The following is a 13286-nucleotide window of genomic DNA, read 5'->3' as shown; positions in this document are numbered from 1 at the left end:
CCAATAACGCCCTCTGTCCCACAAACACATTAAAATTATTATTATTATTATTATTATTATTATTATTGTTATTATTATTATTATTATTATTATTATTATTATTATTATTATTTATACCCCGCCCACCTGGCTGGGTTTCCCCTGCCACTCTGGGAAGCTCCCAACAGAATTAATGATGATGATGATGATGATGATGATGATGATGATAATGATAAAGCAATAAAACATCAGACATGAAAAACTTCCCTGAACATAACTTGTTCAAAGGCCTGGTTATAGAGAAATGTTTTTGCCTGGCACCTAAAGATATGTAATGAAGGAGAGAGGGCATGAAATGTGGACTAATAATAATAATAATAATAATAATAATAATAATAATAATAATGGCGTTCCCTCTCCTGCAGGGGAGAACTGCTGCTTTTTCAAAGAAAACTCCATGCCCCCGAAATGTCACTTGCCGCTCATGAAAATTCATCACAGCCCTATAACAAGAGCATCCAAGGAATGCATTTCAATACAAAACATCTTTAGGCTGCCATTGTACACTGGGCGTTTTAGTAGAGCCTTCCAAGGCTGGTTGCTGTAGCTTCAGAATAGGTTTGTGCCTCCCTTTAAAAAGTGATCACTGCTCTGTTTTGGGTTGCCTGGAGGCAGTTAGCAAACTGAGAAGTGAGGGTTCCTTCCTGAGAGTCACAACCGCGCCCCTTCTAAAATAATGCGATAATCTTATGGTTATACAACAACAATAATAATTTGCAATACAGTGCCACAATAAATGCAAATCTCCATGTGCTGCCTTTCAGACAGATGTGCTCAGTGCCGGATTTACGTATAAGCTGAACCAGCTATAGCTGAGGGCCCCACTCTCTCGGGGGGCCCCAAAAAACTGATGGAAAAAAGCACTGGATGTACATTTCCAAAATATAAGATAAAAAAACAAGTAAAATAAAACCTTCATACAGCAACAGTGTTTTGTGTTGTATAGTCATGGGCCCCGCCTGCTAGCCTGCTCCCTAAAATATCACTGGTTTGCTCCTTTCTATATATAGGGTGCCTACATTCTGCATGGTCTGGTTGCCTGGCAACATGTACAAATGGCTTGAGATACCTATTAGGTCCATAAATTATTATAAAGCATATACAGTGGTACCTCTAGTTACGAACTTAATTCGTTCCGGAGGTCCGTTCTTAACCTGATACTGTTCTTAATGAGAGGCATGCTTTCTCTTATGGGGCCTCTTGCTGCCTCTGCGCCTCTGGCACATGATTTCCGTTCTCATCCTGGGGCAAAGTTCTCAATTCGAGGTAACTCTTCCAGGTTAGCGGAGTTTGTAAGCTGAAGCATTTGTAACCTGAGGCGTTTGAAACTCGAGGTACCACTGTATTCAACACACACACACAAAAACCAGTGACAATGTGTTGTTGACAAAGGACAGCTGGACATATAAAGGGCCCCATTAACCTTCAGTAGCCTAGGGCCTCATCAAACCTAAATCCGGCCCTGGATGTGCTACTTTCTGCACATGTACATGGAAAAATGATTTGGAGTGCTCCAGGATCTGCTTTCACAGCAACTTCAGTTGTGTTTGTGTCCCATGAAACTGCATCGTACGTAACAGAACATGCACATCGCTCTTTTGAAACAAAAGCATCTTGTGTTTTCGGTGCTCCTAAATGCTTAGCTTTGGAGGCTAGAATGGCTAAAAAACCGGTCCCCTTTCATGTTGCTGATTGAACGCTGGAGACAGGGACTCATCAGGGACCCTGAGGCAGAAATAGTTGTGGGTCTTTGACCCTCCACAATCCCAGACCACTAATAACAATAACAACAACAATTTATTATTTATACCCCGCCCATCTGGCTGGGCTTCCCCAGCCACTCTGGGTGGCTTCCAACAAAATATTAAAATACAGTAATGCATCAAACATTAAAAGCTTCCCTAAACAGTGGAATTTGTTGCCAAGGAGTGTGGTGGAGTCTCCTTCTCTGGAGGTCTTTAAGCAGAGGCTTGACAACCATATGTCAGGAGTGCTCTGATGGTGTTTCCTGCTTGGCAGGGGGTTGGACTCGATGGCCTTTGTGGTCTCTTCCAACTCTATGATTCTATGATTCTATGAAACAGGGTTGCCTTCAGATGTCTTCTAAAAGTCAGGTAGTTGTTTATTTCCTTGACATCTGATGGGAGGGCGTTCCACAGGGCAGGTGCCACTACCAAGAAGGCCCTCTGCCTGGTTCCCTGTAACATGGCTTCTCGCAGTGAGGGAACGGCCAGAAGGCCCTCGGCGCTGGACCTCAGCGTCTGGGTAGAACGATGGGGGTGGAGACGCTCCTTCAGATATACTGGACTGAGGCTGTTTAGGGCTTTAAAGGTCAGCACCAACACTTTGAATTGTGCTCAGAAACGTACTAGGAGCCTATGCAGGTCTTTGAAGACCCATGTTATGTAGTCTACACCCCTGCCTGGAGGAATCTGTGTTTACTCCCATCTCATCCTGCTCCAAGACTTCCAGGTCAATCACATTTCTCTCTTTCTTTCTCTCTCCTTTCCCTTCCCACCTCCTCAACTAACAGCATCAAGGTGCAGCTCTGCTTCTCCTATTCCCAAAGTGCGGGAAACCCGACATACAAGGAAACAATAAGTGAGTAGAAGTTTCATTCGAGAGGGATTTTGTTTTTCCGGAGAGAGGTTTGGGGGCTCATTCTCTGGTAAACGCACAAGCCCTGGGCTTGAACTGTCACCCCTAAATGTATGTGGGTATTATGGATATGCCCAGAGGCACCTTCCTCTTTCAGTCTTGCCTTTTCCTGGGTTAAGGTTAAACCGTTACCAGCACTGCTTTGGGAGGAAGAGCAGGGCAGAAATTGAATGGATAGATAGATAGATAAATAAATAAATAAATATATAAATCGCACCCAGAGCTCATTTTCCTTTCTGGAGCTTTCTCAGAACTTCAACTTGAACCCAGCCCTTACCAGGGGCTTAGGCCCAGAATGCAACAGCCGAGCTGAGGTGGAGGCAGGGCCGGCCCATCCAGGAGGCAGAGTGAAGCAGATGCCTCGGGCGGCAGAATCCCATAGGGCACTGACCCCGCGGGCACACAGCCCACCCCTGCTTCCACTGGGGTCACGTGACAGCGATGGCTGCGGCTTCTGGCGAGATCTCGTGAGAGTTCTGTGAGATCTCACGAGATGTCGCCAGAAGATGCCAAGTGATGGAGAAAACAATAATTTCATAAACTGTATCATTTTGGTTATTCCATTTTCTTTTCTACCGCTCACACTGAAAAGGCCTGTGCCTGCCTACTTTTTACAGTACAGAACTGGTTGTTTTCAGGCACTGTATGTAGCAAATGTCCCTCCCAGAACACGGAAAAAATATAAACTTTTAGAATCTATGGCGGCCGTTGTACGCCAGAGAAGGGAATCGTCTAGGCATGGTCGTCGTGATTAATCTTGAATTGCTGACAAAAGAGGATAGTGGGAGACATTTAATGAACAGGAAAATGAGCCAAAGTCTTATTAAAGACATTGGAAAATGATTTTAATCTCAGGATGTTATGACGAGGGCTGATCCTGCAGACTAAAATGATTTTGATTGGTTCAGGATGGTAACATTTGGTGGCAACTGCCGAGATTGCTATAATCCTTTGACTGGTGAAATGAAATCACCAAGGGTGTAAGAAACATTGCTTTGGGTGTGATTCTTCGCCGCCACCTCCTTATTTTCGAGGCTGTCCCTCTGCCTGTTTGTATTTCAATAAAGGCTTCTGTTTTCACTTGGAGCCTGCATCCTTTTCAACTGGGTTTCAGGGAGGGATACCTCCATAGAGGAACTCCTTTTTTAATTTATCCATCACATGCTCCCCCGGTAAGCGAGGATTCGGCAGGATGGGGGGTGGAGGCGACGGGAGCAGCGCTTTCCTGTTTTGCCTCAGGCGGCAAAATGGGACAGGCTGCTTCTGGGTGGAGAGAGTGGGGTGCACATGTGCCTCAGTTTGCCTGCTGAGTCTTGGCAGTGCCTCTGGCCTGTTTTCCCCACCCTGTCACTTCCCCTCCGCATCTCATTTCAGAGTTAAACTACATGGTGGAAGCCGACCGGGACCGCCGTCCTCCTCGGGTATATTTTGCCAGGACACAGTCCGCAGTCTACAAGGGACAGTTTTCCATGCCAAGGGAGAAGTGTCAGACCCTGGAAGTCCTCTTGCGGGTAAGGCGAGGGCAGTGGGCAATTTAAGCGATACATTTGGATGGCTGGGTGTGAGCGAAATATGGCATAATAATAATAATAATAATAATAATAATAATAATAATAATAATAATAATAATTTATTATTTATACCCCACCCATCTGGCTGGGTTTCCCCAGCCACTCTGGGCTAGGGTGCATTGCGCCAGGGCACTGGTCTCTCAGGGGCGCCTCAGCAAGTGGGGGAGCTGGGTGCCTTTGCCGGCGCCCTCCCCTTTCCCTGCATGCCCACCAGCTGCACCCCGCCAACCATAAGGCTGGCGGGCATGCAGCTTCCCTCCCAAGCCTCCTCAGGAGGAGATCGATATGGCTGGCAGGTGCGCATTAGTGACCATGTGATGATTTTAGCTTATGAATTTTATTGTTTAATGTTTTTATTTGCACATGGGGGTACTTTTATAGCTCGGTATAGAGTACGTAATGTTTTAATAATATAAATGTTTTAAGTTTAGCCTGGAGAAGAGGAGGTTAAGGGGTGATATGATAGCCATGTTCAAATATATAAAAGGATGTCACATAGAGGAGGGAGAAAGGTTGTTTTCTGCTGCTCCAGAGAAGCGGACACGGAGCAATGGATCCAAACTACAAGAAAGAAGATTCCACCTAAACATTAGGAAGAACTTCCTGACAGTAAGAGCTGTTTGACAGTGGAATTTGCTGCCAAGGAGTGTGGTGGAGTCTCCTTTTTTGGAGGTCTTTAAGCAGAGGCTTGACAACCATATGTCAGGAGTGCTCTGATGGTGTTTCCTGCTTGGCAGGGGGTTGGACTCGATGGCCCTTGTGGTCTCTTCCAACTCTATGATTCTATGATTCTATGAAGTCTTTTTCATCAATTCAGTATATTTTCTTTCAATTGTCAAATAATTCTGTGTACATTGCGGCAGCCTTTGGCTATGTGCAATAAAACTGACGGAGACTGAAACTCTCCTCCTGAGGAGGCTTGGGAGGGGCGCAACCTCACTCCCAAACCTCTGTGGGGATCGCTCTCTCACGGCGGCACAGGGGAGACTTGCGCCCCCCAATGGCTGGCAGTGCACAGCTACGGCCACCCCAACACTATCCGTGGTAATTTGGAGGCACTGGGAGGATATTTGCACCCCGGAGCCGCATCTGCTAAAGACGGCCCTGGAGATGACCCTCTGAGCTTTCAAATTCCTCGACAGAGTACAATCACTCAGAACTGGGTGGAGGGCTTTCTGCAATGAACTCTTCCCTTGCTCTGCAGGCTGATATGCGGGACAAGCTGCACCCCATTGCGTTCTCCATGAACTACTCTCTTGCCGAGAAGCCCATGCGGTTCCAGTTGGGCCTGCGCTCGCTTGATGCGTTTCCTGTCTTGAATGAGGATCAATCCCGTGAGAATCAGACTGAGGTGAGCGCCATGCAGTAATCCAAAGCATTTCCCCTCCCCAAAATCGCTCCGCTTTGCGCAAGCTCATTCGCTGTTGAATTTCTTTGTCTCCTCCCCCCGCCTTCTGCCTTCTGCCGGCTTGCTCAGTGTGGCGGGACAACTTGGTTTTCCCATACTGCTCTTCTTTCTGCCCCTAGGATCTCACCACTTTCTGCTAATTGCACCAACCTTTCAGTTATGCAGCAGGCGCTGCTCTATTTGCCAACATTCTTTTTTTTAAAAAAAGTATTTATTTATTTATTTATTTAAATAATACAGAAAAAAGAGAACATCAACAGAAAAAAAGAAATTTACAAAGAAAAAGAAAAAACAGTTCAAAAACATTGAAAACAAATACACTTGTTGTACAGTATTCCCCACCCACCCACCCGCAGCTTCCCTCTGCCACAGTTCGACTTCTTTAACTCTCTATCTCCATATTTATCCTTGCATTCTCCAAATATATCGTTATTTGTCCTTCTTTTATCTCTTTTCTTTTCCATTTCACACATATACTTTACATTTTTATTCTAAGCATATTAGCATATCTTTCTTAGAACAATACTTTAACGTATAATCTTCGAAACATTTCCATTCCTTTTTAAATTTTTGATTTGACTGATATCTTACAATTGATGTGAGCTTTGCCAGTTCTATTTGCCAACATTCCTTTTGCTGGCTCCTTCCCCCGCATCAGTTAGAATGTCTGTGCATATTCCTAAATTTGGTCCAGCAGCTTAAGTTTAAGCCAATTACAGGTCGGGGTCTCTTGCAAACGGGTAACACATGCACACTAAGGTGAGTTATGTACATGCACACACATATGTACAAACGCAGACAAATGTCTGTGAGAAATTGTCTCCGGTTTCCCATCATCAGCCGTCGTAGATCCAGCATCCAATTTGCCCTCTGGCACCATCTGGTGGGAAAGCCTGTTCACCATCATTTTAGAGACAGAACAAAATAACGTCCTGAAAAATGTGTTGCTTGGGCTCGTGCAGGTAGACTAGTTTTCTGTGATGCTGGCCTTTGCACAGTCGTCGTGTGATGCCTTTGACATGTGCTTGTGTTTCACGTTAAATATGTCAAGTGGGCAAGCCAAAATTTGAGAGACCCTTCACAGCGCAATATTTCTTTTGTTTGGATGGTTGATATCCTGCCATTTGGTTGACTGATCTTCAAGATGGCTTGCAAGTTATACACCGGATTTATGTATAAGCTAAACAAGCTATAGCTTAGGGCCCCACTCTCTTGGGAGCCCCAAAAAATGTAAAGGAAAAAAACCTGGATGTACATTTCCAAAATATAAGATAAATAACAAATAAAATAAAACCTACATACAGCAACAGCGTTTTGTGTTGTGTAGGTTCCTGTGATGTAAGTAATGGGCCCCGCCTGCTAGCATGCTCCCTAAAATATCACTGGTTTGCTCATTTCTATATATAGGGTACCTACATTCTCCATGGGCTGGCTGCACGGCAACATGTGCAAATGGCTTGAGATACCTATTAGGTCCATAAATTACCATAGAGCATATATTCAACACAAAAAGCAGTGACAATTTGTTGTTGACAAAGGACATATAAAGGGCCCCATTACCTTCAGTAGCTTAGGGCCTCATCAAACCTCAGTCCGGCCCTGCTTGCAACATATTGCCATTTACAGCACCTTAAAACCCACACATCCCAGCAGCTCTTAGTTCTCTCAATGACTGATGAGCATAGGCGCCGACTCCATGGGGCTTGAGGGGGCCCGAGCCCCCTCAAAAATTCGTTTGGGGGGGCTCAGCCCCCCCAATAATCTCCGGCGCCCCTCCAGCAGAGCGCCATCGCCGCCCCTCCCCCAGCCCAAAATGCACAGGGTCGGGCTGCATGCCTCCTGCCCTCCCTCCCTCCCGAGCAAAAGCTCCACCCAATTTCCGCTCCGGAGCTGATTAATAGGCGCAGCACGCTCTCCCCTATTCGCTCACGAGGAGGCGGCGCCACTTTATTTGCATATTCATGAGCTTATTTATTATTCATGAGCTTTCCCGGGGGGGCCCCCCAATATTTTTTATAAGTCCGCGTCCCTGCTGATGAGGTCAGAGTGGCTATCACAACTGCTCCAGGTGAATCCTGGCTTTGGAGAGACTGGCTGGCTTGCTCCAAAATAACGTGGTGGTTTCATTCAGTGATGCACCTCTCACCTCTGTGGCACACATACAAACCTTCTTACCTAAAGATTGAGAAATAGTTTTTGTTGACCTTTTGCAGGTTTGGATGTAATGGTTAAGCCAAGATGCTGCTTAGCTCTGGGTAGTTGAGAGACAGCAATTTTTCCTCTCAGTCCCCAAATACCTGCTCGCTCCTTTGTTCATGCTTAGCAATGGTTTGGCTTAATGTTATGTGTGAACCAGGGAGCCAACCACGGACTAATCTACACCGGTCAGTTAAAACGTTAAAACGCATTATAAAAAATGTGACACCAGAGGGTGCTGTGGAGCAGTGATTGGTCATCAATGTAAAGTTGCATTGAGAACTAGACTACTTTTTTAAAATATACCGTTTTCCAGATCATTGTAGATCCAGCCCAGGGTGGTAGAACTGCATGGAAAGCCTCTTACGCCAGCTGGTTAGATCAGCCACACCATGCCGGTGGGCCTTGTTTACATAAAGCAATGGAGCAAGACGAAATATTGTGGTATTACAAGTGGCACATTGGTTGTCAAACTTAATCCGTTCCCGGAGTCCGTTCGACTCCCGGACCCATTCAAAAACCAAGGTGTGGCTTCTGATTGGCTGCAGGAGCTTCCTGGACTCAGCTGTAAGCCGCATCATAGAATCATAGGATCATAGAATCATAGAGTTGGAAGAGACCACAAGGGCCATCGAGTCCAACCCCCTGCCAAGCAGGAAACACCATCAGAGCACTCCTGACATATGGTTGTCAAGCCTCTGCTTAAAGACCTCCAAAGTAGGAGACTCCACCACACTCCTTGGCAGCAAATTCCACTGTCAAACAGCTCTTACTGTCAGGAAGTTCTTCCTAATGTTTAGGTGGAATCTTCTTTCTTGTAGTTTGGATCCATTGCTCCGTGTCCGCTTCTCTGGAGCAGCAGAAAACAACCTTTATCCCTCCTCTATGTGGCATCTTTTTATATATTTGAACATGGCTATCATATCACCCCTTAACCTCCTCTTCTCCAGGCTAAACATGCCCAGCTCCCTTAGCCGTTCCTCATAAGGCATCGTTTCCAGGCCTTTGACCATTTTGGTTGCCCTCCTCTGGACACGTTCCAGTTTGTCAGTGTCCTTCTTGAACTGTGGTGCCCAGAACTGGACACAGTACTCCAGGTGAGGTCTGACCAGAGCAGAATACAGTGGCACTATTACTTCCCTTGATCTAGATGCTATACTCCTATTGATGAGGCCCAGAATTGCATAGGCTTTTTTAGCTGCCGCATCACACTGTTGGCTCATGTCAAGTTTGTGGTCAACCAAGACTCCTAGATCCTTTTCACATGTACTGCTCTCAAGCCAGGTGTCACCCATCTTGTATTTGTGCCTCTCATTTTTTTTGCCCAAGTGCAATACTTTACATTTCTCCCTGTTAATCAAATGTTTAGCTTCTGAAAAACGTTTGCAAACCAGAACGCTCACTTCTGGGTTTGCGGCGTTCGGAAGACGATTTGTTCAGGAGCCAGGCCGTTTGACAACCAAGGTACCACTGTATATTATTATTATTGTATGTATAGGTACTAGTTTGATGCTTTCTGTGCTTTTCTGGTATATAATTGTTGGTACAGAAATAAAAAAAAACCCCAAATTGATTGTAACAATAGCAACAACTCTACCGCTTTCAGATTCAGTTCAAGAAGCAATGTGGAACAGACAACAGATGCAACAGCAACCTGAAGATTAAGGCTGTCTTTTTAAATGACCAGAACCAGAAGTTGCCCAGGTGAGAAATGCATTCCCTTTGCACCCTCACTGGCTCGCCACTAGGGGCAGCAGCACGCAGACTTTGCACATCTGACGTTCTTTCCCTGGCACCTCCAGAGAGATAACTAGGAGGTGGGTGGGTGGACAGCCCTGCTCTGCCTCTGGCCACCCCCTCCCATCTGTGCCATCTCCCCCGATGCAGGCGGAATGGGATGCAGGTGTTGCAGTACAGCCGGGATGTCAAGAAGCTGAACCTGGGCATCAGCGTCACAAATATACCGTCGTCACCCACAAATGGAGAAGATGCTCATGAGGCTTTCCTCAACATCACGTTCCCGCCCTCTCTGCTGCCTTCCTCTGTCCGGCCGGTGAGAGACTTCAACCCCCCCCCCTTTTTATATAAAAATAAGGAGAATATATATGTGATTTTTCAAAAAACAAATCAATTACGAAGCAATAAAGTGATTCAAAAAGAAAAAAGTACACAAATCCAGGCATAGGCAATAGGCAAACTCGGCCCTCCAGATGTTTTGGGACTACAACTTCCATCATCCCTGGCTAACAGGACCAGTGGTGAGTGGTATAGAATAATAGTATTCAGTTGTTAGGTAGGTTCATCTGGCAACCTGTCTAAGGCCATCCAAGGACTGGGAAGGAGGATTTGGATTGGGGTAAGTGGGGAAAACCTTGGACCATCCATATGTTGCCCCATAAACTTTGACCACGGCTTGATGGGAGTCATGAATGAGCCAGCTCCCAGGAACGGTTTGCAGCCAGCTGAAGAAAGCAGCCAGGAACAGAGAGGGTTAACAGCCATGCAGGATGATCAGCGGCTAGTGCCAACACCCCAACCCCCTTGGAATGACGGCTGATAAGGGAATGACTGAGAGCAGGCTAGAACGCATTCAAAGAACAAACACGCGGGAAATAGACAGCCTCTCAGAGAATGGGGAAGATGCGGGAGCTGACCCACTGAGTCCGAGTTCTCGCCGAATGGGAGGGATGAAAGTTAGGAAGCAAAACAAAAGACGTATGAAGGGAAAGTTCAGTTGCTTCTGGTCACGCCGGAAGCAGTCTTCAGAAGGGTCATCTTGATTGATGATGGCGGAGGCTGTGTTAAAGCCATCTGGAGCTGTTTGTTTTGAGAATAAAGCATCCTTTTTAATTAACTACGTTCACTGTGTTATCAAGCCGGGAACTAGACTCCCGACAATGGGGCTGGTGGAAGTTGCCCCTGTCTGAGCGCAACATTTGCTGCACCACATCGAGTCTTCTTTTGTACAGAAGTGTTGAAATGCTGACGAAATAAGGCAATATTCAGCAAGGTGGCCTTTTCTTTCTTCAGAGCGGCACCTGCAGGTTCGAGGAGACGGTGATATGTGAGCTCGGCAACCCTTTCAAAATGGACCAGCGGGTGAGTTGTTTTGGGTCCAGGTGTTTCAGAAAGGTGAGGGTTCTGAAGTGGGAGACTCAAACTGTGACATCTCATCCAGCACAAAAGATGTGTTCAGGCCTTGGCCCCCTTAGTGACCCTTGGGACTTGGAAATAACAAAACACTGGAACTTTTGACCTGCTCCCAGCCTGCATTCACATTTAAAGCGCTCTCTCGCACGCACAGAAAATCCCAGGAACTGTGGTTTGCTAAGGGGGCTGGGGAATCATAGTTCTGTGAGGGGTAAACTACGTTTCTTAGAATCCTTGGAGTAGGAAGCCCTGTGCTCTAAATGGGTGTTCAATGTTTTCTCAGTGTATGGTGTGGGTGTTCATATTTTCTGGGGTAAACTATAATTTCCAGGATTCTTGGCGGGAGGGGGGTGTCTTTTAAATGTATTGTGTGTACACAGCCCCAGTGTGCCATTGAGGGAGAGCAGACATACGGTACCAGAGTCAGATCACATGTAATTATTCCTCAGGAATGATCTCCGTAGACGGGGAATATGCAGAAGAAACAATTTTGAGGAGATATGGAAGGTGTTTGTAGAATTTGTACTGCTAAAACGGAAAGGGCTCAAACCATCGCAAGAGGTGTTGAAATTTTGGGAGGTTGGATACTTACAATGGAATGGTCTCGGTGGTGGGGTGCACATTTTAATTCTTATTTATTTATGTTTGGGTTTTTTTAAAGGAATGGTTTTCGTTTGTTCATGCAACATTTTTGCACCTTACCCATCCGATTAAAAAAGCACAATAGTTAAAAACCTATCAAATCCCATCAAAGTATCACCCATCAGTGGTAACAGAGTACTATACCACACAATAGGTAAAATAAAAACATTTTCCTTTTATATTTAAAGAGTGCTGCTGAGGGAGATAAATGAATATCTTCTAAGAGGGAGTTTCATATGTAGGGTGTTGCTGCTGCAGTGTTAGGTTTATATCCCCTTATTTGACCAGTAGTTGAAATGCTGGTTCTTCTGATTTGCTTCTGCAACCTGCAGCAAAGCATGCTGGGTAACCAGGTTGTGCACTCTTGCCTCCTTTCCAGGCAGAGCTGACTATCACGTTTGAAGTTACTGGAGTTACGCTAAACACTCAAGATGTCACCGTGCAGGTGGAGCCTTCCACGTGAGTCTTCTCCCCAGGGCTAAATAGTTGTGGTTGGAAATGGGAACATGCATCAGGAAGCCCAGTCAGTACTAGTGTACTTTGGTATAGCAGTTTGAAAGCACACCAGTGCAAGTAGATAAATAGGTACCGCTGCGGTGGGAAGGTAAACAGCGTTTCCATGCGCTCTGGTTTACGTCACAGTGTTCCGTTGCACCAGAACCGGTTTAGTCCTGCTGGCCACATGACCTGGAAAGCTGTCTGTGGACAAACGCCAGCTCCCTTAGCCTGAAATCGAAATGAGCGCCACCACCCCATAGATGCCTTTGACTGGACTTAACTATCCAGGGGTCCTTTACCTTCATCTTTACCTTTTACTTGGGTATTGACTGAAGGGCTGCAGGGCCGGTCCACCCATGTGGCAAGGTGAGGCGACCGCCTTGGGTGGCAAAATCCACATGAGCCACACAAGGAACGCGTCGCCCACTGTTGCTCCATTGCTGTGGTGGCAGCGACGGCTTTGGTGCACTCCTTGGAGGCTGGATCTGTCACCTCCCAAAATACAGCAGATAATTGGAGAATAGGAAGTGCTGCCGGTCTTCTCCCAAATGACAGGGGGTGTCCTCTGGGGTCTCCTGGGGTCTGCACCCACCTGACATGATTCAGGGTGGGTCTCTTTCCCTGCAACAACCTTTGAGTCCCACTCCAAACATCTGGCAAGGTTGAGTTGATTCCCCGACTTGTTCCCAATGTAGCTCTTCACTCACTCCTTCTTCCCTGGTGGGTAGGACGCCATTTTGTGGTTTGCCTCAGGTGCCGCAAAGTCTTGGGCCAACCCTAGAAGGACTGGCGTGGGTAGGGACCTCTGTGTGGACTCACCCCACATGTCCTGGGGCTTCTCGCATGACTCTACTGAGGAGGGAAGGGGCGCTGTATTTGTTGACTGTTATGCATCCCATCTTAGAGGCTGCGACTGACCTCTCTGAACAATGTCCTGTCCCTAATAGGATCAGCTATCAAGAAGATCTCTCACCCGTGTTGGCAGTCCTGTTGGTAGACTACACCATTGACGCTTCCTTGAGCATGTGCGTATCCACCGCGGGTGGGTTTAAAAAAGAAGTAATACAATCAAATCTTGGTTCTGGAATGTAATCTATTCTGGAAGACCGTTCGACTTCCAAAAC

At 46.3% G+C, this 13286-nt stretch overlaps 1 protein-coding gene across 2 annotated transcripts in view; it reads left to right on the top strand.

Annotated features, from left to right (window-relative positions):
• ITGA3 (integrin subunit alpha 3) overlaps positions 1-13286 on the top strand; it is a 95874-nt gene that overhangs the window by 64114 nt on the left and 18474 nt on the right. For both annotated transcript variants that reach the window (XR_014001257.1, XM_081166152.1), the window contains exons 11-18: positions 2573-2640; positions 4072-4208; positions 5473-5619; positions 9479-9576; positions 9760-9925; positions 10903-10971; positions 12044-12123; positions 13110-13187. Coding sequence is in view for 1 of the 2 variants with exons in the window: in XM_081166152.1 (XP_081022278.1) it covers positions 2573-2640; positions 4072-4208; positions 5473-5619; positions 9479-9576; positions 9760-9925; positions 10903-10971; positions 12044-12123; positions 13110-13187 (843 nt within the window). In the remaining variant the exon portion in view is untranslated. The remainder of the gene's footprint in view (positions 1-2572; positions 2641-4071; positions 4209-5472; positions 5620-9478; positions 9577-9759; positions 9926-10902; positions 10972-12043; positions 12124-13109; positions 13188-13286) is intronic.

The sequence above is a fragment of the Podarcis bocagei genome (genome assembly GCF_964188305.1).
Source record: "Podarcis bocagei genome assembly, chromosome: 13".
Lineage (NCBI taxonomy): Eukaryota > Metazoa > Chordata > Lepidosauria > Squamata > Lacertidae > Podarcis > Podarcis bocagei.
This window is presented reverse-complemented; position numbering and strand designations above follow the sequence as displayed.